General features: G+C 59.6%; 9 protein-coding genes across 9 annotated transcripts, besides 15 other annotated features; 3 read left to right on the top strand and 6 right to left on the bottom strand.

The window, feature by feature from the left end:
- Nucleotides 1–388: 388 nt before the first annotated feature.
- Nucleotides 389–1723, top strand: ACLA_094160 (isopenicillin N synthase family dioxygenase; the record flags this gene model as incomplete). The annotated part of the gene is made up of 5 exons (XM_001273142.1): nucleotides 389–526; nucleotides 582–815; nucleotides 889–1275; nucleotides 1372–1551; nucleotides 1619–1723. The coding sequence occupies 5 exons, from the start codon at nucleotides 389–391 to the stop codon at nucleotides 1721–1723; spliced, it is 1044 nt and encodes a 347-aa protein (XP_001273143.1).
- Nucleotides 841–863: a microsatellite.
- Nucleotides 1281–1304: a microsatellite.
- Nucleotides 1724–2071: 348 nt separating the features above from the next.
- On the top strand, nucleotides 2072–3263 carry ACLA_094150 (uncharacterized protein; the record flags this gene model as incomplete). The annotated part of the gene is made up of 3 exons (XM_001273141.1): nucleotides 2072–2423; nucleotides 2501–2734; nucleotides 2788–3263. 3 exons carry the CDS (start codon nucleotides 2072–2074, stop codon nucleotides 3261–3263), a joined length of 1062 nt encoding a protein of 353 aa, XP_001273142.1.
- Nucleotides 3264–3699: 436 nt separating this feature from the next.
- Nucleotides 3700–5214, top strand: ACLA_094140 (FAD-binding oxidoreductase; the record flags this gene model as incomplete). Its single annotated transcript, XM_001273140.1, has 3 exons — nucleotides 3700–3825; nucleotides 3881–5027; nucleotides 5096–5214. The coding sequence occupies 3 exons, from the start codon at nucleotides 3700–3702 to the stop codon at nucleotides 5212–5214; spliced, it is 1392 nt and encodes a 463-aa protein (XP_001273141.1).
- A 54-nt stretch (nucleotides 5215–5268) lies between these two features.
- On the bottom strand, nucleotides 5269–6888 carry ACLA_094130 (putative aldehyde dehydrogenase; the record flags this gene model as incomplete). Its single annotated transcript, XM_001273139.1, has 3 exons — nucleotides 5269–5556; nucleotides 5628–6333; nucleotides 6395–6888. The coding sequence occupies 3 exons, from the start codon at nucleotides 6886–6888 to the stop codon at nucleotides 5269–5271; spliced, it is 1488 nt and encodes a 495-aa protein (XP_001273140.1).
- A 783-nt stretch (nucleotides 6889–7671) lies between these two features.
- On the bottom strand, nucleotides 7672–8739 carry ACLA_094120 (nitronate monooxygenase; the record flags this gene model as incomplete). The annotated part of the gene is made up of 1 exon (XM_001273138.1): nucleotides 7672–8739. One exon carries the CDS (start codon nucleotides 8737–8739, stop codon nucleotides 7672–7674), a length of 1068 nt encoding a protein of 355 aa, XP_001273139.1.
- Nucleotides 8740–9299: 560 nt separating this feature from the next.
- Nucleotides 9300–9800, bottom strand: ACLA_094110 (uncharacterized protein; the record flags this gene model as incomplete). Its single annotated transcript, XM_001273137.1, has 1 exon — nucleotides 9300–9800. One exon carries the CDS (start codon nucleotides 9798–9800, stop codon nucleotides 9300–9302), a length of 501 nt encoding a protein of 166 aa, XP_001273138.1.
- Nucleotides 9767–9792: a microsatellite.
- Nucleotides 9801–10192: 392 nt separating the features above from the next.
- Nucleotides 10193–13758, bottom strand: tcsB (putative sensor histidine kinase/response regulator TcsB/Sln1; the record flags this gene model as incomplete). The annotated part of the gene is made up of 5 exons (XM_001273136.1): nucleotides 10193–10280; nucleotides 10340–10479; nucleotides 10553–12911; nucleotides 12973–13577; nucleotides 13675–13758. The coding sequence occupies 5 exons, from the start codon at nucleotides 13756–13758 to the stop codon at nucleotides 10193–10195; spliced, it is 3276 nt and encodes a 1091-aa protein (XP_001273137.1).
- Nucleotides 13759–13847: 89 nt separating this feature from the next.
- Nucleotides 13848–13893: a microsatellite.
- Nucleotides 13894–14273: 380 nt separating this feature from the next.
- Nucleotides 14274–14330: a microsatellite.
- Nucleotides 14276–14330: a microsatellite.
- Nucleotides 14277–14330: a microsatellite.
- A 36-nt stretch (nucleotides 14331–14366) lies between these two features.
- ACLA_094090 (putative glycosyl hydrolase) lies at nucleotides 14367–15692 on the bottom strand (the record flags this gene model as incomplete). The annotated part of the gene is made up of 3 exons (XM_001273135.1): nucleotides 14367–14769; nucleotides 14883–15130; nucleotides 15201–15692. The coding sequence occupies 3 exons, from the start codon at nucleotides 15690–15692 to the stop codon at nucleotides 14367–14369; spliced, it is 1143 nt and encodes a 380-aa protein (XP_001273136.1).
- Nucleotides 15327–15378: a microsatellite.
- A 538-nt stretch (nucleotides 15693–16230) lies between the features above and the next one.
- On the bottom strand, nucleotides 16231–18537 carry ACLA_094080 (putative glucan 1,4-alpha-glucosidase; the record flags this gene model as incomplete). Its single annotated transcript, XM_001273134.1, has 5 exons — nucleotides 16231–16905; nucleotides 16977–17617; nucleotides 17687–17783; nucleotides 17839–18122; nucleotides 18306–18537. 5 exons carry the CDS (start codon nucleotides 18535–18537, stop codon nucleotides 16231–16233), a joined length of 1929 nt encoding a protein of 642 aa, XP_001273135.1.
- Nucleotides 16570–16636: a microsatellite.
- Nucleotides 16634–16657: a microsatellite.
- Nucleotides 18190–18282: a microsatellite.
- Nucleotides 18197–18244: a microsatellite.
- Nucleotides 18197–18287: a microsatellite.
- Nucleotides 18233–18279: a microsatellite.
- A 62-nt stretch (nucleotides 18538–18599) lies between the features above and the next one.
- Nucleotides 18600–18642: a microsatellite.
- Between the last annotated feature and the right edge of the window lie 817 nt (nucleotides 18643–19459).

The raw sequence follows: 19459 nt of genomic DNA, 5'->3' as shown, positions 1-19459 counted from the left end.
TTGGCTCCAAGTGGCCTCTCTACTCGATAGAAAAAAAAAAAAAAAGAAGATAAGATAAGGTAATGGGAGGAGGGGGAGAGGTTGGACTGCGCAGTCGTGGGATGCTCTGTACATAGTTGACTACTTCTTTCGCATCTTACGTTTGCTATCTAGCAATTGCCACAACCTAGATCTGTTTTGATTTCATAGTCTGCAATCACGCCATTCTTCTGTTTAACTTGTCGTGGTAAACTACGATCTAAGAAGACGAAATACTCATAGCATTTTGTTAACCTCGGAATTCCTTCCGGCCCCGCTTCGAGTCCCGTCATCCTCGTCTGTTGCCATCTTCTTGACTCATTTCGCTCTTCTCCATCACTTCCATTCCTCAATCTGCAAGTAGCACAGCATGGCCGACTTCTCCTCCATCCCCATCATCGACTTCAGTCGTCTGCAGGATCCCTCCACGAAAGAGGACACTCTCGCGCAACTCCGCGAGGCCATTTTCGTGGTGGGGTTCCTGTACTTGATCAACCATGGCATGGAGGTAAGCAACCATTTCCCTAGTTCCTCCCTTCCCCAAAAGGCTGATCGCGAGGCAGGATCTCATTCAAAAAACACACGCCAGACTCCCCGATCTCTTCGCGCTGCCCGAGGAGACCAAGGAAAAATGTAACATGATCAACTCGCCCGCGTTCGTGGGATACACCAAACTGGGCGCGGAGACCACCGCGGCGAAGACGGACTGGCGCGAGCAGTTCGATTTCGGGACCCCGGGGATGAAGCCGTGGACGTCGGAGGCGCCGTTCTGGCAGCGGGTCGAGGGAGACAGTCAGGTAATCTAGCCCGAGTGCCTCCGTGAGGAAGAAAGAAAGAAAGAAAGACCACGACTCATCACCGAAAACGTAGTACCCCGATTACCTCGGCGCCCAAGAACTGGTCGACGACTACATCGCCGCCTCGTCGCGGGTGTCCAAGCTGTTCATGCGATCGGTCGCCGAGTGCCTGTCTCTGCCGCCGACGACCTTCGAGTCCTTCCAAGGGAACATGGACCGGCTCAAGTTCGTCAAGTATCCGCAGTCGCCGCCGGGGTCGCAGGGCGTGGGCCCGCACAAGGATTCCAGCGGCTTGTTCACCTTCCTGTCGCAGGATGATACGGGGGGGCTGCAGGTTCTGAACAAGGCGGGCGAATGGATCGATGCGCCGCCCATCCGGGGCAGTCTGGTCGTGAACATCCAGCAGGGCTTCGAGGCGATCACGGGCGGGGTGTGCACGGCCACGACGCATCGAGTGATCGTACGTTTTTTTTTTTTTTTTTTTCTTTTGTCGAGTTAAGTGTGCATTAGCGCCCATGGACCATGGCTGATGAACTGTGCTTGTTTGCTTGTCTAGGCCCCGACAACCCGCACCCGGTACAGCATCCCCTTCTTCCTGGCGGTGCGGCTGGACCTCACTCTGGCGCAACTGAAGGAATCGGCCGCGCATATCGTGCAGAAGATCCCGGCGTCGGACGATCGCAAGAAGCGGGCGGTGGACGTGCCCAGCGAGTTCCTGTCGCCGCTGTATTCCTGCGTAAGTGGTTTGCCTTTTCGAGGTTCCCTAAGGAGCCGGGAAAGAGAAAGTTGCTGACGGGGGATAGTTTGGCGAGGCATATCTGCGGAATCGCATCCTGAGCCACCCAGACGTGGGCCAGAAGTGGTATCCAGAGTTGTATGAGAAGTATTCCAAGCAGGTGTTGACCTAATGTTGATAATCCCTCTGAATCCTTGGTCGATCCCCGGTAGACACTTAACCGTATTCATCTAGGGGACAATGTACATAGAATGAAGTAACGACGATGGACGATTCAGCCTCGAAAGGCCCCCGAGAAGCCAGGAATTAATCAGTGCTGATCGCTGATGCCGAGCCTCGCTGGATCAGCGCTGAAACGGGCACTGACAGGGCAGAACCCAGCCAGCTAGTCTGGAGTGGATCGTAGTGCATGCAGCTAGTTTGGTGATGAGCCCATGAGCCATGAATAATTTGTCGGATGCCAAACAAAGTTCCAGCTGCTGACGAGCTGGCTGGTGCCGATCTTAGATAATTTGGCAACATGCCCAACAGCGCTCGCTGCCTCGCGCTCTCCTCATCCCTTTCCTCGTCCAACACCCACTTCCCCGCGGCCAAGATGGCCTTTCTCCCCCCCAACATGGCCAACGTCCTCCTCCTCCTGCTCGGCGTGTTTCTACTCGTAGCGCCTTCTCTGGCAGTCGTCGTGAGCGAAGGCTCTCCCTGCCTGGTGACCTGCGGTGGCACCGCGAAGACCGAAAACCGAGACTTGATCTGCAAGGATGCCGACTACAACACGACGGCCGAGGGCATCAAGATGAAGAACTGTCTGCTGTGCGAAAGTACCAGTACAACCTACCGGACGCCGTACGACAGCGATATCTACTGGTTTATCTGTACCCCTCCCCCCCCAACTCCCCCAACACACCCTGTTCGTTCGGCGCGCTCTACTGACCACCGCACCGGCAAACAGTCAACCAGAAATACACACTGCAGGTCTGCGTCTTTGAAGCCTCGACCTCCGCCGCCTTGTCCCCCTGTGAAACACAGTGTCTGCCTCTGAAGCCCGTCTTCAAGACCCTGTGGTGGGGCAACCACGTCTCCCTGTACGACTACTGCACGCAGAACAACAATGCCTTCCTCACGTACGCCGCCGACTGCGCCGCCTGCCTGCGCGGGAAAGCGGGTACGGTGTCGATGGGGAACTGTAAGATACATGGAGTGCGTGCTCGTTCAGGGAACCCGGGCTAATTTCAGCAGTCATGGATAATATGAGTTCGGCGTGCAAGAACCAGCCGAATGCGACCAAGGGCGAGACGGTCGATCTGCCGCGGCCGATCTTTGACCTGAGTGTTGCCTCAACGTCCACGTCGTCGTCCACGACAGCGACAAAATCAACCACAGATGCCGTTCCAACCACAGGCACCACTGCAGCAGCAACGCCCACCGCGCCTTCGAGCGCCTCACTCTCTACCGGCGCATCAGCGGGCATTGGCGTCGGCGCCGGAGTCGGGGTCATCCTCGCAGGGGCGCTGATCTGGCTTCTGATGCGAAGACGCAGGCGAGCGCAGGCGCACCAGCCGGTGGAGCTGCACGAGACGCAGCAGATGTACTGGGAACCGGCGTCTCCTCCGCCTCCAGCCCCCATGACTTCGCGAGAACGGTCCAGAGGCCCTGTGGAGGCGCCGGGGGCAGAGATGAAGGGAGCAGGGGTGGTGGAGTTACCGTCGCATTGATGAGTTAGAGGTGTAGATATCCTTCATGCAGGAGTCGGACTTGATCATTAAATCTTATATCTATCAGTTCACCGAGTGTTTGAGGCCAGGTTGCCAATTGGCACTGAGCGGTTGGTTGGCGGGTCGGTGATCCCAGATCATGAATGCCACTGTGAATGACAACCAATTGTTTAATCTCCGACCGCTCAATTGCCACTGAGCGATGAACAGCATTCTTGTATTGGTCAGATAGTTTACCAAGTATGTGCCTCGAGGCTGGCTGATCTTGGCTCGGCGCTTTTTCATTCTCGCAAGCTGGCCATGTGGGGGGTTTGTTGTTACTGATTAGTGATGAATGATGATCAGCAGCTGTAAGCGGGGTCCAAGACGCCTTTATATTTCCATGCTTCTCTGCCCCGTTTGAACCTCCCCATTTTTCTCTCACAGTACCAAAAAGATGATCTCCGACGCAGCTATCAACTCCCTCAAGGACCAGTTGCGGTCCGCCAGTGTCTACACCCCCACGGCAGAGGGGTACCAGGACACCCTCCGCCGATGGTCGGACACGGGCTTCAAACCAGCGGTATGCGCAATCCAACCCCCTGAACCTGGAGAGGCTGCCCGACTGATACATGCAGGGCCTCGTGGTCATGCCGACTGACGCCGAGGATGTCCGCACCGCCCTGCTCTGGGCCCAGGAGCACGGCCTCGACCTCGCCGTCAAGGGCGGCGGCCACTCGGTCGCCGGCACCAGCTCCTCAGCCGGCGGCCTGGTCATCGATCTGTCGCGCATGAACGCCGTGAGCGTCGACACCGCCGCTAAAACCGTCACGGCGGGCGGCGGCGCCGTCTGGCGGGATGTCGACGAGGCGGCGGCCAAGCACGGGCTCGCCGCCGTCGGGGGCACGGTCAACCACACGGGCGTGGGCGGCCTGACGCTGGGCGGCGGCTACGGCTGGCTGAGCGGTACGTACGGGCTGACGATCGACAACCTGCTGGCGGCGCAGGTGGTGTTGCCCAGCGGGGAGATCGTGACGGCCTCGGCGACCGAGCACGCCGACCTCTTCTGGGGCCTGCGCGGCGCCGGCTACAACTTCGGGGTCGTCGTCAGCTTCACCTACCAGGCGCACGAGCAGACCAACCCGGTCTACGCGGGCATCCTGGCCTTCCCGCCCGACCAGCTCGAGGCCGTCGTCACCCAGCTCAACGCCACCGTCGCGGAGCCGGACCCGCGCGCCGGCGCCATCTGCATTCTGGCACAGCCGCCAGGCGCCCCCGCGCCGATGCCCAACGTGCTCGTCTTCTACAACGGCACGCAGGCAGAAGGCGAGGCACACTACGCGGGGCTGCTCGGTCTCGGCCCCGTCGTCAACACGGCCGCCATGGTCCCGTACGAGCAGCTGAACAGCCTGCAGAATCCGATGGCCACGTACGGCGACCGCAAGTCGTTCAAGGGCCTCTTCTTCCACGCGCCGCTGGACGCGGCGCTGGCGCGCTCCCTGCTGACGGAGTTCACGCAGAAGCTCGCCGCGGACCCGGACCTGGCGGCCTCGGCGATCCTGCTAGAGTTCTACGACATGCGCCGGATCTGCGCGGTGGCGCGCGACGCGACGGCGTTTGCCAGCCGCAGCAGCACGCAGAACGGGCTGATCAACCTGCGGTGGACGGACGCGAGCAAGGACGGGGAGCACCGGGCGTGGGCGCGGGAGGTGCAGGCGCGGTGGAAGCGCGAGCTGGATGCGAGGGCGAAGGTGGAGGTGCCGCAGTACATCAACTACGCCGAGCGTGAGTGGTGGCCCCTGTTTTCCGTCTGGATGAGATGGATATTTGGTTTACATGCTAATGCGCGACAGCGGGCGACTCGGTGGTCACCAACATCTACGGGGAGAACCTGGGCCGGCTGCAGGCCCTCAAAGCCAAGTATGACCCGTCGAACGTGTTTCACAAGATGCATCCGATCCCACTGCCGTGAACATGCATGCATGTATATATCGATGTAGAGACAAGTATGAAAACCACCGTAGCGCTATAGCTTCAACCCCTGAATCATATACTTGACCGTCTTGACCGCCGTCCAGCCCTCCAAGGCCTCCTCGCCCATATCGCGGCCAAACCCGCTCTCCTTGACGCCGCCAAACGGGGCATTCGGGCTGAGCATCGCCCACGCGTTGACCGTCACCTGGCCGGACTCCAGCGCGCGACTGACCCGATACGCCCGGTTGACGTCGTTGGTGAAGATGGCGGCGCTGAGCCCGTGCAGCGAGTCGTTGGCCTTGCGCACGACCTCGTCCTCGGACGAAAACTTGGCGATACTCTTGACAAAAATCAGCTCAGCCCTATGCAGCATCCTCCGTGGACCAAAAAAAAAAAAAAGGGAAACCATACCGCAACAGGGCCGAAAATCTCCTCCTTCATGATCGTCGCGTCCTCCGCCACATCCGCAAACGCCGTATTCTCCACAAAATACCCCTTCTCGCCCAGCTTCCCGCCACCAAACAGCAGCCGCGCCCCGCCCTCCTTCCCTTCCGCGATATAGCCCAGGATGCGCCGATGCTGGGCGGCGTTCACGATGGGACCCTTGGTGGTGGCGGGGTCCAGCGGGTCACCGACGACGGCGGGGGCGTCGGCCGAGGCCTTCGCATAGGCGTCCAGGAAGCGGTGGTAGACGCGCTCGTGGACGTAGATGCGCGAGCCCGCGGCGCAGGTCTGGCCGTTGTTCGCGGTGATGCCGATGCGGGTCCAGAACAGGGCGTTCTCCAGATCGCAGTCGTCGAAGACGATGCTGGGGCCCTTGCCGCCCAGCTCCAGGCTGACTTTCTTCAGGTTGGAGTGGGCGGCGGCGGCGAGCACGCGGCGGCCCGAGGCGGCGGAGCCCGTGAACGCGACCTTGCGGATGAGCGGGTGGGCGGCGACGGCGTGGCCGGTCGGGGAGCCGGGGCCGGTGAGGATGTTGACGACACCGGGCGGGAAGCCGGCTTCGCGGATGAGGAGGGCGAGCTTGAGGCCGTAGAGGGGGGAGTTTTCGGAGGTTTTGATGATGAGGGCGTTGCCGGTGGCGAGCGCGGGGGCCAGCTTCCAGATCGTGATCATCCTGGATGACAATTAGTTCGTAGAACTGGCGTTTTTCTTTTGGGAAAAGGATGCGGGCCTACAGAGGCGCGTTCCAGGGCACAATGGCTGCGCAGACCCCCAGCGGCTCGCGGTAGGTATAGCCCACCCCGCCTTCCATGTCCAAGGTGCGGCCGTCGATCTTGTCGGCCCAGCCGGCGTAGTAGCGCAGGTTGGCCACCGCCTGTGGCACATTCATGCGCATGCCGTCGGTGAACAGGATGCCCGCGTCCACGGCCTCAATCGAGGCGAACTCCTCGGCGTCGCGCTCGATCAGATCGGCCAGCTTGAGCAGGAGCTGGGCGCGCTGGGCGCCCGGGGTAGATCGCCAGGTGGCGAAACCGGTGGTCGCTGAGGTCACGGCGCGGTCGACATCGGCCTCGCTGGCGGCCGAGACGGTGCCCAGCACATCGCCGGTGGTGGGATTCTCGACGGGGAGGGTGGTGTTGGTGGAGGATGGGGTGAATTCGTTGTGGATGAAGAGGCCGGTGGGCAGGGAGATGGCGCGGCCGGCAGAGCCGGTGATCGTGAGGGACATTATGGTCGTGTTTTCTGTGTGTTGATTAGAGGGAAGGAGTGAGGAAGCGTGGCATTCTTATATAGTAAGGGCAGCGTTGTAGCAAGTATCAGTGGAATATGCAGCCGAATTCCGCGCGACTCGGATCTTTCCGTGCGGAACTCACACGTAATCTGCTTCAAGGTGATTCTTATCAGCCGGTGATTTTAGTTTTCAATCCATCGAACTAATTCTAAGCTGCGAGAATGAGATCTTCCTGGAGAGGGGCAGAGGGGCTGCCAAGATACAGTCATGGTGGGGGGAATAATCCTTCTACAGGGCGAGATGCGTCGAACTAGCGCCTGTCTGCTTGGAATCGTGGTCTGGAAGAAGAGCGATCCTGTCTCTGATTGACCAGAGTGATTTACAGCCGTTGCCTGCAGCGACAAGTGGTACGACTTGCAGGGTTGATCATGCGACGCTGACCATCCCTGGCGGACTAGTGAAGCGATTTCAATGGTGCTCATAAAGCAGGATCCAGGATTCCCTTGGGCTTAGGCAGTGGAGCTTAATGCGAGTGATACACTGATTACTGATGGATTGCAGATCGCTGGCGCGAGAACAGAACAGACCTTTGCTCTTCAAGAGATATGATCTGATGCGTTGTCTCTCTGTAGCCAAGTATAGAGAAAAGAAGCGACCTGACAGTCAAGTGGTCTTGCTCATCCGAAGGCTACTCTGTCTACTCGTCTTAACAACAACCTTTGTATGAGTTACTGATGGGAATAATGGCCTCCAGTGATAGCCCCCTGGCAAAAAAGTCAATCAGACTGCGACCATCGAAATCCGCTTCTTCACATCCGCCTGAAGCTCATGAACAATGCTTGCGGCGTCTTTGACCTCGTGGACCAGCCCAATCGACGCCCCAGCATACGCAGGCAGTCGCCCTTCAGGGCCCCAACCTTGATCCCCTTCCTTGAGCGCCGCCTCAAAGTCCTTCTGTAGCTCCTCAAACGGCCGCCCTTGTTGATACTCCACATACGACCGATTGATGATCGCGCGCGGACTATACTCCGGCGGCCAGTCCGTGGTCCCGCGCAGATGGTTATACAGCATCGTCTTGGTCGTCGAGACCGCCGCATCACTGGCCCGCACCACCTCCCGCTGATATCCAGGACTGATGCGCGCCTCTCGCGCCGCCAGGAACCGCGTGCCCAGGGCCACCCCGGCCGCCCCGAGACACAGCGCCGCCGCCGCTCCCCGCCCATCCGCAATGCCCCCCGCCGCAAACAAGGGCAGCCGACTCGCGGCCAGGACGTCCGCCACCTCCGGAAACAGCGACATGAGACCCATCCCGTCGGTGGCGCGGCCGTGCCCACCGGCCTCGGCGCCCTGGATCACCACCGCGTCCGGCCGCTCGGCGCCCCGCAGCAGCTCCCTGGCTTCGCGCACCGTGCCGATCTGGATCCAGATGCGGGTCTGCGGCGACGCGCCGCGCACGCGCCGCGACCATTCGTCGAGATCGGACTGCCCGTTGCGCGGCGCGTACAGCCACGCGGCGCAAGGCTTGAACTTCCCAATCAGCGCCACTGCCGTTTCCAGGTCGTCGTTCCAGAGCTGGAAGCCGACGCCGACGGGCAGCGGACCATCCGCTCGGAGGGCCTGGAAGGCGCCGGCCGAGCCGCGGAGGGTGGTGATTGACGACGAGGCTTCTTCGAGATCCGTGGCCATCTCGCTGGTCTTGGGGCTGGGGCCGATGAACCCCAGGCCGCCGGCGTGGGAGATAGCGACGGCCATGGCGGCGCCGGACATGACGCGCATGGGGGCGCCCACGATGATGGGCGGTTTCACCCAGGGATAGACTTTGGTGAGGGTGGATGCGATGTGACTCATTCTGCGAGAAGGGTGTGTTGATCGTTCCGGATGAGGATAGGGGGGAAGGGGAGAATATTCCGGAGATTAGAAGTGTTGAAGGGTTATATCTAGGCCGTTTAGTTTGGATAGGAGTTTGCCTGAAAAGCCTCGTCTTTTTATATTTTATACGTCTGCGGAAGAGGCACGTCCCGATGCGGAAATGCGGCAATTTCGGGTATTCCCCAGCTGTCAGCGATGAGAAGACTGTCTGGGCGAGCTTTGTCAGCTGCAGTAAGCTGGAATTTTCTCAGATCTATATCCAGGAGTCTCAAGTTACCTCCGTCAGAATCCACTGGAGAGTTGATTCTAGATGTACATCTCCAAGCCTGAATATCCCGCAAAACTCTCTGCATATTCAACAACCGAGTCATCCTCCCGTAGCCAAGCGCGAGTCCACCAGGGACCTCTGTATCCTCCGACGAGCTCGCATCCTGCACTATTCCATAATCCTCACTCGGAGACTGTACACACGACCTACTAAAAAAAAAACCCCCTAGAGTAGTGATATAGGAGAAAAGAAAAGAGAGAGAAACAAAAACTCACGGACCCGACACCAAACACCACCCCGGCATACTCCGGTCCACATTCCAGTTCCGAATCTGGAGCGAGATCGCGCCCTCAGCCGACACGAAGATCACCGCGTCGATAGGCTCGGCCACCGTGAAGGTGAGGATGAGGTCGCCGGTGTGGGCGCCGCCGTGCTGCTGGATCGCCTCGAGGGAGCTGAAGACGCGGCAGTCGCGGCGGCGGACCTTGTCGAGGCACTGGGTCAGGAGCGCGAGCGAGGGCCACGGCTGGTCGGGCACGCGGAAGACCATGCTGTATGTGTAGGACTGGGACGTGCGGCTGGGATGCAGCGGGACTGGAGTGGTGTTGGTGGCTGTGTAGGTGCCGGGGCAGTTGGGGTCGTAGTTGGTGTATGGGCCGGAAGGGAGGTTATCCATGTTGACTCGTGGGTATTGGGGATGCTGGAGGTTGAGACGGGGGTAGATTGGTTGCTTCTGCAGAGGAGGAGGAGGAGAAGGAGGAGGATGCACCATTTGGTAGATCGTCTGGTCTATTTATGGTGCGGCGCTGGGGAGAGAGCTTTGTCAATGAGTAGACAAGGGCTTTATGCATCGTATTTCGGCAGCTTTGTTCTATCGAGCACATCAGGGGGCAGACAAAGAAGACGAACCCAACAAAGAGGCTGGGCTACGATGAAGGACATCCTCTTTATACGGCTGAGCGTCATGACAGCCCTGTTTCATTCCAGGCCCAACGCTCTTTGCAGTCACCGCAGCGTCTGCTTTTGAAGATACGGGGACTCTCCGTCTACTCCCGGCGGACAAAGATCAGGGGGATCATATCACGAAATTAAGACCAATATATGTACAATCAAAGGTAACTAATGGATCTAGCTGAGATAAAGCCGCAATAAGCCTGTCAGCTCTCAACACTCTGCGCCGTTCTCCGGTTCCTCCGGGATCGTGGCGAACTTGTTCAGCACCTGCTTCAGCGCCGGTCGTCGGATGGGTTTGCTATCGCATGCGTTAGGATGGCGATAGAGGGCGCCAATGGGAAGAACGGGAGAACTCACCTGATGAACATGTCCATGCCGGAGTCTATACAATCCTTGATATTGCTCTCTTCCGAGAAAGCGCTCAGCGCGACAATAGGCGCCGAGTAGCCCATCCCGCGGATGAGACGGGTACTTTGCAAGCCGTCCAGATTCGGCATCTATCCATGACGGTTAGCAGGAGTTGAATGAAGACCATCCGACGGAAGGCAAGGGGGGAGAAACGGGACACACCTGGATATCCATGAAGATGAGATCAAACACCTTGCCCTCCTCCATATTCGCCTTGACCGTGTCGTACGCCTCCTGCCCGTCCTTGACGACCGTCACGTCGTACACCTCTTCCAGCCGAAGCATCCGCAGCACGACTTCCTGGTTCACGGCATTGTCCTCCGCAACCAGCACGCGCACCTTGCCGGAACTCGCGCTGTCCGCGGCGGCGGCGGCGCCGTCGGGCGCCGGGCGACTCGGCGTGGCGGTGCTGGCGGGGGTGAAGTAGGGCTGGCTGAGGCCGACGAGGCGCGGCTGCAGATCCTGTTTGTCGAAGGCGGTGGTGAGCGGGTCGCTGCGCACGGAGCCGCTCATCGAGCCGTTGTTCGACGGCGGGCGGGTCAGGCTCTGCAGGTCGTCGAGCGAGAAGACGCTGGGCGTGCGGGAGCCGGCGATGCTGGAGCTGCGCGTGCTCGGCGTCGCCTCCTTGACGAACTTGAGCGGGATCTCCACGGTGAAGCGCGCGCCCGCGCCCGGCTCGCTGTCCAGCGCGATGGTGCCGTTCATCAGGCGGGCGAGCTGGGCGCAGATACTCAGACCGAGACCGGTGCCGCCGTATTTCCGGTTCAGGCCCAGATCGCCCTGGACGAAGGGTTCGAACACGCGTTTCTGGAGGTGCGGCGCGATGCCGGGGCCGGTGTCCTCGACCTCGAAGTGGAAGATCAGGGTGCGCAGCTGCGCGAGCGCGGGGGGGTGGAACTCGTCGCGGATCTGCACCGCGTCGAGCGGATCATGGGGCGGGTGCGAGCCGGCGTCCGACGACGGACGCGAGTTCCGGCGGCTGGCGGGGGGGTCGACTTCCGACACGCACTTGATGCGCACCTCGACGCGGCCGTGCTCCGGCGTGAACTTCAGACTGTTGCTGACCAGGTTGATGAGCACCTGGAGGATGCGGTGCTGGTCGCCCCAGAGCACCATATCGCGCAGCCGGCCGGTGCCCGCGGGGCCCATGGCCGGGCGCGAGGGGGCCAGGGCCGTGTCCTGGGCGGGGAGGTCGCCCGGGAGCGGAGCGCTGCGGTCGGCCCCCACGAAGTGGACGTGGAAGTTGATCTGTCGCTCCTGGACCTGGTTCTGGAAGATGACGGCCAGCTGCGAGCGGATGTCGGACAGCCGGAACTCGTGCTCCTCGAGGCGGATGGCCTGGTCGATCTGGTTCTTGCTGAAGGTCAGCAGATCGTTCAGCAGATGCAGCAGCAGGTCGCCGGACTTGTAGACGACCTGCAGCGACTTCTTGATGCGCGGCAGGTCATCCTCGCCCATGCACACGGCGCACATGCCCAGGATCCCGTTCAGCGGGGTCTTGAGCTCGTGCGAGATGTTGGCGATGAACAGGGTCTTGCTCTCGTTGGCGGTCTCGGCGGCCTGCTTGGCGGCCTCGAGCTCGCGGGTGCGCTCGGCCACGCGCTCCTCCAGGCGGTTGTAGTGGATGGAGAGCTCGTCCGACATCTCGTTGAAGGTGCTCGTCAGCTCGGTCAGCTCGTCGGTGACCAGGTGTCGGCGTTCCTTGACCCGACCGGGGATCTGGAAGGTCTTGCCGTTGCTGCTGTGCGCGCTGACGGGGCGGTCCTTGACCCAGCGGAAATGCTTCACCCAGGCGGCCCGGGTGCCCTTTTCGTCCATGTGGTGCTCATCGTAGGGGCGCGGCGACGGATCCGATCCGGTTCCTCCGGCTCCTCCGTAGGGGCCGTCCGGGAGGGGTTCCGTGGACGCGGGCCGACTGTGGGGGGATTGCGAGGGGGGTTCGATCGACTTCCGGGTCGCGTCGCTGAGTCGGCGGATCGGGGCGACGGCCCAATGGGCGAGCGGCGGGATAATCAACAGGATGAGGCCCATGGTGCCAAACACACAGGCCAGAATGATCTTCCGCAGCTGGTGGATGGGCGCCAAGGCTTCGGATTGCGACTCCTCGACCAACAGGATCCACTGGGCGATCTTGGTCTTGGGTCGGATGGCGCCGACGGCCACGCGGTGGCCGTACTCGTTGGTGGTCGACAAGTCGCTGATGGAGTTGTTGGCCACGAGCCACGGCTGGGCGAAGAGTTTCCGGGCGAGCGGGTATCGAGACAGCGCAAAGTTGTTCCGGCTGGCGGAACCGCCGTGGCGGGTGTCCTGGCCGGGTAGCGGGGTGGGCTCGAACAGGTAGTGCACATCGGCGTTCGTGAGACCCTTGACGTTGGGCTCGGAGGTGGCGGTGGCCGGATAGGCGTCGGGAGCAAAGCGATTCTCGGGGCGGGCTGGACCCAGCAACAGGATCTGGCCGGTATTGCCCAGTCCATCCCGGGTGTTGATGACGGACTGGAGGCTGGCGGCGCTGGCGACGACCCTAGAAGATAGCGGCGGGGTCAGCACCCGGACACGACATGGGTGGAGGGGAGAAAGCCTACGTCATGTAACCAAGAATATCGGTGGCCGAGGTGTTGTTGATGATGGGCACGGTAACGGACAAGAGCGAGAACGAGCTGTTGATGGCCAAGGGGCCAAGCAACAGGGCGGTACTCAGACCGAGCTTGTAGTCGGGAAAGGCGTAGACGTCCGGGACCTCACTGCCGTCGGCGGCGGGGAGGTAGGTCAGGTTGGGGTAGAGCATGGGGGGATAGCCCAGGCCGTCATCGCCGAGTCTCACGGGGGTGCCGTTGGACGAGGGGTAGGGCAGGATGATCTCGGGGACGTCGGCGGTGGTGACATTCAGTAGTCCGTGGCGATTGCCCTGGCTGTTGCGCGAGAAGATGGTGGCCTGATAGAGATCGAGGTAGTTCCCGCTGCCCATGGCGGAGCGCACGTCGGTGACGGACGCGGTCCAGTTGGCGTCGCTGGAGTTGCCATTGTAGAAACGACCGAGGGCGCCTTGGATCAACAGGCGGGTGACGATGGTCTGGCAGGTGGACTCGATGAGTTTGAGGTTGGAGGCGATCTGGCTGGCTTTGATGGTGGCGACCAGCTCGAGGCCTTCGGATTGCACATTGATGACGAAGTTGGAGTTGTTGACCCACTGGAGAGGGAGTCAGTGATCGGGATGCGCCTCCTAGGGTCTTTGGACTCGAGGACTCAAGGACTAGGGCTGGGGGATGTCGATCAGTGGGACTTACGATGGTGATGGACAGCACCGCCAAACCCACGAGGGCGGTCACCAGGACCAGGAGGCCCAGCTGTACAGCAATGGGGATGCGCATCGCAGGGAGAACTCTGGCTGGGTCGTCCAGAGAAGGGAGGAAGACCTCAGCTCATCTCTTGAGGTGTGTGATGGAGAGGGTGAACGAAAGGAGAGAGAGGAAAGAGAGGAAGGAGAGGAAAGAGAGGAAAGAGAGAGAGACAGAAAGATGGAACAGTGGCCTAACTGGGTCTAGTCCTCTATCTAACTAATTGATTACTCTAGAGAGACTTGGATCTAACAATCAGCTCCGAGTAGAGACCTGAAACCTGATACTGGAGACAGACTTGACAGTTGGCAGTGATGGATAATGAAAAATACCCAAAACCAGAGGAAAAAAAGTGAAATTACTGGAGCCGAGGTGTGGGTCTGGCGGAACTGTGCCTTGGAAGTGGAGTCTTTCCAACCAGCATGATTGGCTGTCCAAGAAGTCTAGACCCGGCCAGACTCGGTGTTGCTGCTTGTCATTTCAGAAAGCCCGCCAATGAGCGACGGTCAGTCGGGGTGGCACGTGACTGCAGCCTGACCAACATCACTAGATATATAGATATATATATATATAGATATATAGATATATAGATATATAGATATATACCAATATACTACGTATACACCCAGTGCAAATGACCCCTACAGATCAATCGCTCCCACCAGCGCATCCAGCGCCGAACTATGCGACGAGGCGTCCACCGTCTGCAATGGACCCGCCCAGTTCACGCCCATCCGGTTCTCCCCATCGCGATCATTCGCCCAGATACTTTCCGCCGACGCAGCTATGACCTGGCCGTACAACTTGTCAGGCGCGACGGAATGCAACAATCGGAGATTCCGGATGAAAATCCCCTTGAACTGCGTGCTGTCGCCGCCGCAGCCGTCGCGCTCACAGGACTCATGCAGCACCTGATTCGAGTCCGTCAGGGCCGCAATGGCCGCCTTGGCGATCTGCGCCGCCGACTCCAGGTAGGTCGCGTTGTGCGTGGCCCGGTACAGTTCGGCCAGCCCGCCGAGGACAACCCCTTGGTTATACGTCCATCTGCCCCCCTCCCAATCACCTTCCCCGTTAGTGTGAGCTCAAGACCAGGGGAATCCGAATCCGAATCCGCCGCCAGAGAGAGAGAAAAAGGAAGAAAGTTGGAACGAACGTACACCGTCTGTCCGTTGTTCTGGCAGTCCTCCGTCAGCCCGTCATTGACCGTATGGTTGGCATTGATCATCCCACTGTCCCGAAACCACGCCCATTCCCGCTCCGCCCAGGACACATACTCCCGCTGGTCCACCCGGTTCGCCAGATGCGCCGCCAGCGACAGGAACAGCTCGTTGGCAATCGCGTTGACATAGCGGTGCGTGTAGTCCCAGTAGATACCCCCACCGCACCGGGACGGCCAGACCTTGCTCTACAGGAGGCCCCTTCATCAGCACTGAACTCTCCCCATCTTCCACATGCGAAAAAAAGGAACACAGTACCAACTGATCAAAGATCCCCGCTGCGAGATCCAAATACTCCCGCCGACCCGTCACGTCGTACGCCGCGATCCACGCCAGCGCCCACCACGCGTCATCGTCGTAGGCCCCGTCCAGCCACGGCGACACATTCCCAGTCCCATTCCCATTCCCATTCCCTGTCCCCGTCCCCGTCCCATTCAGCGTCCTTCCCCGCGCCGCCACATGCCCATACGTGTCGTTCCCGCGTCCCGGCGCGGGGTTCGACCGCGGCGCCACAGTGAAGGTATTCGCGAACACCGCGGTGGCCGTCGGGCGGATGGAATCGTCCACGGCGGCCAGGTCCGCCAACACGGTCAGGCAGTTGGCGCCGTTCCACCAGCCGCAGGTGTCCCAGAGGCCGCTGGAGGTGTTGTACCATGTCTGCAGGGCCGTGAGGGCGGGTTCGGCGCGCTGGCGGGGGGTCAGCGCCGCGACGAGTGGGAGGAAGAGGAGAGGTTGGTGTCGGAAGTGCATTCTGTGGTTGCAATCTGTCAGTCAGGTCGGAAGTGTGGGAGGCTGGAGGGGGGGGGGGGAGGGTTTCTCTGAGGATTTTATCCGTCTCATCTAACAAATGATGCGCCCGGCCACGATGCAAGGCTCAGGGGACCCCTACGTAACGATGCATACCAGATGGACATTCCTGGGCGGTTGTGATATGTACCATGACGCAGGGTTGGGGTCAAACATGGACTCGGCCAGAATCTGTCTATTTTAATCACGATCGACAGGGCGATCTGCACGACTGACTGGGATGTATCATGTATCACGTATGGCTCTGCTTTGCCATTCGGACCTTGCTGTGTTACTCCTAGGTGTTCAGGGTTGAGATCACTCGAATTACACAGTTCAATAATCAAAATCAAAATCAGAATATATCAATCACATTCTTCACATCTACCAGAACTCAAAACTATTCAATCTTCTCACACGTCATCTCGCACAATCTCTATACAAAATCTTCGTGCATCATCATCATCATCATGCACGGAATTCACCTGCATCAGGCACACCTTTACCGCCAGGTATCGTTCTTGACGTCAGTCAAGGTGTTGCAGGTGGCAGGCACCTTGTAGGAGCGGTTGGGGTTGCTCTCCCACTTGACGTTGCCGTTGGTCTGCTTGCGGATGTACTTGTACTCGAAGCTCTTGCCGGCGGGCAGGTCGATGGTCACGAACCACAGGGGGTTGCTGGCACTGTATTTGGTGGCGCTGAGGGCGACGGCCTTGGTGGCGTCCCAGCTGCCCAGCTCCGGGATGGAGCCGACGATGAGAATGGTCTCGCCGTAGGCGGTGGCCGCGAGCTCGTCGAAGGTCACGGACACGGCGGTGGGGACGGTGCACTGGCCGGGGCCGGTGGTGGTGCTGGTGGGCGCGGTGGTGGTGGTGGAGGTGCCAACAGTCGCGGCGGTGGTGGTGGTGCCGGGGGTGCCGGGGGTGCCGCTGCTCAGGACGGGCCAGCTGTTAATCGGGGCGGGCTGGTAGGTGCCGGTGGCGCCGCTGTTGGAGCACGAGCCGGGGATCTGGTTGTTCTGGGCTGCGGCCCAGGACGGGGGGACGACACCGGCGCGGCGGGCGTTGGCAGTCAGGAGAGCGGCGTACGACCAGGTCAGGTCGCGGGCGGAGGTGGACATGCCGTAGGTCTTGTCGAACTGCTCGGAGAGGGAGCCGTTGTTGGCGGAGTGGGATTGCTGTCTGTGGTTAGCGGAGGAGAGATCTTGGAGCCGAGGGAGAAGGGGGAGGGGACCGAAAAAAAACATACCACAATGCTGACGTAGCCGTCGGCGTAAGTCTTGACCGAGTCGATGATCGCGTTGAAGGCCGGGTCCGAGGAGGCATAGGTGCGGGTGGAAGCAGCGCTGTACAGTTCCTGGAAGAAAGGCAGCGAAGTACTGGTGATGGTGATGGCGCCGCTCTTCTTCCACTGGTAGATGGCGTCATACAGCTGCTCGGCGACGGCCAGGGTGGTCAGGAACCAGGGGTTTCCGCTGTAGTAGACATCCTCGGGGTAACGGCCAATGGCAACGGCCTTGCCCTGGGGAATACCGTTGTTGACGGGGTAGAGACTGCCGCGGAAAGAATCGACAAAGACCTTGATGTTGGAGAGAGCGCGGGGAGAGCAGGGCTGGAAGGTGGCATCGTCGCAGCCAGCCTCGGGGTCGAACAGGTGGATACTGGCCAGGACGGTGTTGGCGTCCTTGCCGGAGCGGCCACCGCCAGTGTTGGCCTTCATGTAGGAGCCGGTCCAGAAGCTCTGCTGGTAGCAGAGAACCTGGGGGGCCTGGGAGTCACACCAGGAGCACGAGGCGCCAACGCGCTTGGCAAAGGCGCTTCCCTCGACGAGGGAACGGTGCGAGGCAGCGATCGTGAAAAAGGACATGCTGTTGATTTCTTCCCAGAGGTCTGGAGAGAGAGAGACGGTTAGTCCGTGGGCCAAAACAGTGGTGACCCGAAAATGGTTGGAGAACATACCAAAGCCGCTCTGGGGCCAGTACTGGGCCACATACGACAGATCGTTGCGGACGATGGGCCAGATGTTGTCCTTGGCGTAGCTGGCATAGCCATTGTCCTAGAGAAAGTCAGTTGGAAAGTCCCGACCAAACGAAGGGCATCCCCAAACTCACAATCAGCCAGTTGCCGAAGTCAATCATGGCGGTGGCACGCAGAGCTGGGCCATCACGCTGAGGACGACCCCAGTCACCAGTGAAGGCGGTCATGTCCACATTGTACTTGGGCTCGGCCAGACCACCGCTGGCGAGACCACCAGAGCGGTTGTCCACGGTCTGGAGGAAAGCCTGCGAGTTTATATAGTCCTTCAGCACATTCTGAAGCTCGATTTTTCCGTTGCGGAACTCCTCGATCAACACTCTCATGGTCAGAGCGGCATCGCGAGTCCAGGTGTAGTAGTCTAGATAAGCATGTCAGCGATGATCACGACGATCCAGAAGATCACCAGGCAGGTTCAGAGCGGTTCCGATCAAGATCAAGATGATCAAGATGATCATGATGATCACGATGATCATGATGATCCGATCAAGGATGATGGCGATCAGGATGATCGCGATGATCAGGACAGTCAAGTTCGACGTACAATTAGGACCCTCCAGACTGGGACTGGCAATGATGATACCAGGCTTCGCGCTCTTCGCATAGGCACCGTTGGATCCGGTGTTGGTGAGAATGCTGTTGAGAGAGTAGGTGGTCTCAGCGGACAACCAAGAGTCCAGAGAACCAACTCCGGCGCGAGGAGAGACATTGGGGGCAGCAAAGGCACTCTGGCCGAGGGAGAGCGCCCAGAGAGCGAAAGAAATACCACGAGCCATGACTGGATCAGGCAGGCAACGGTTGTTTCAGAACTGAGAGAACGGTATAGGGAATGGAGGGCCAAGAAGTCCAAGGAAGTCCAAGAAGGTCCAAGATGTCCAAGACAGCAGAAACAAGAGAAGACGAGAGATGATCGCCTTGATTCCGGACTGATGGAGTAGTGCCAACGTCCGAGCCCTCCTTCTTATAGGTTTGTCGGCATGAGTTGATTCCTGGCACGTCTGATGTCGGAGGTATTGTGTGAGCACTCGAAACAATCTCCGTCCAGTGGAGTTTCCAATTTCGTCAAAGCCAGAAATTGCTCGCATTGTTTCAATTCGCTGCCGTTGCCTCTCCATCCCAGAATCTCTCCATTGGGTAGCAAAGGCAGTGTGAGGGCATTCGCAACTTCGGCGCCGAACGCCTTCCCGGACCACGGCATTCAGCTTGTGAAAAGCCGTTGATTCCCCACGGGGGGACGCCATATTCCGTCAACAAGACATGCACTCCTCATGTGATGCTGAATGCGAACCCCAGCAGCCACGGACATCTAGCCAATACCAACGATTGAACCTCCTGGGAGGATAGCGGTTGCAGTCGGATTTGGCCACTGTGACAATCCTGCACGGAGATTTCCTCCTTTTCCCACGGCTACGAGTGGTGTTGTGGCTCCGACGCTAGATGATTAGACTATGCCCGTGTAGTCAGGGGGTAGTTCCTAGTCCATTCTGAAACTTCTTCTATTGCCTTTTTGGGAATTCGCCTGGCAACCTCCTTCATCCACCCTGGTCACGAATCTCACGATACCCCTCGGTTGGCCCATAATTCCACTTGAGTTTGGCTTTTGCGGAGGCGGCGGAAGTGGCCCAGAAATGGATCCAAAAGTTGACGGTACTAAAGGGAGTATAGTGCCGGACGGGCTGCCAATTCGGATCAAGCCTG

The sequence above is a fragment of the Aspergillus clavatus genome, genomic scaffold, assembly GCF_000002715.2.
Source record: "Aspergillus clavatus NRRL 1 1099423829798 genomic scaffold, whole genome shotgun sequence".
Taxonomy (NCBI): Eukaryota; Fungi; Ascomycota; class Eurotiomycetes; order Eurotiales; family Aspergillaceae; genus Aspergillus; species Aspergillus clavatus.
This window is presented reverse-complemented; position numbering and strand designations above follow the sequence as displayed.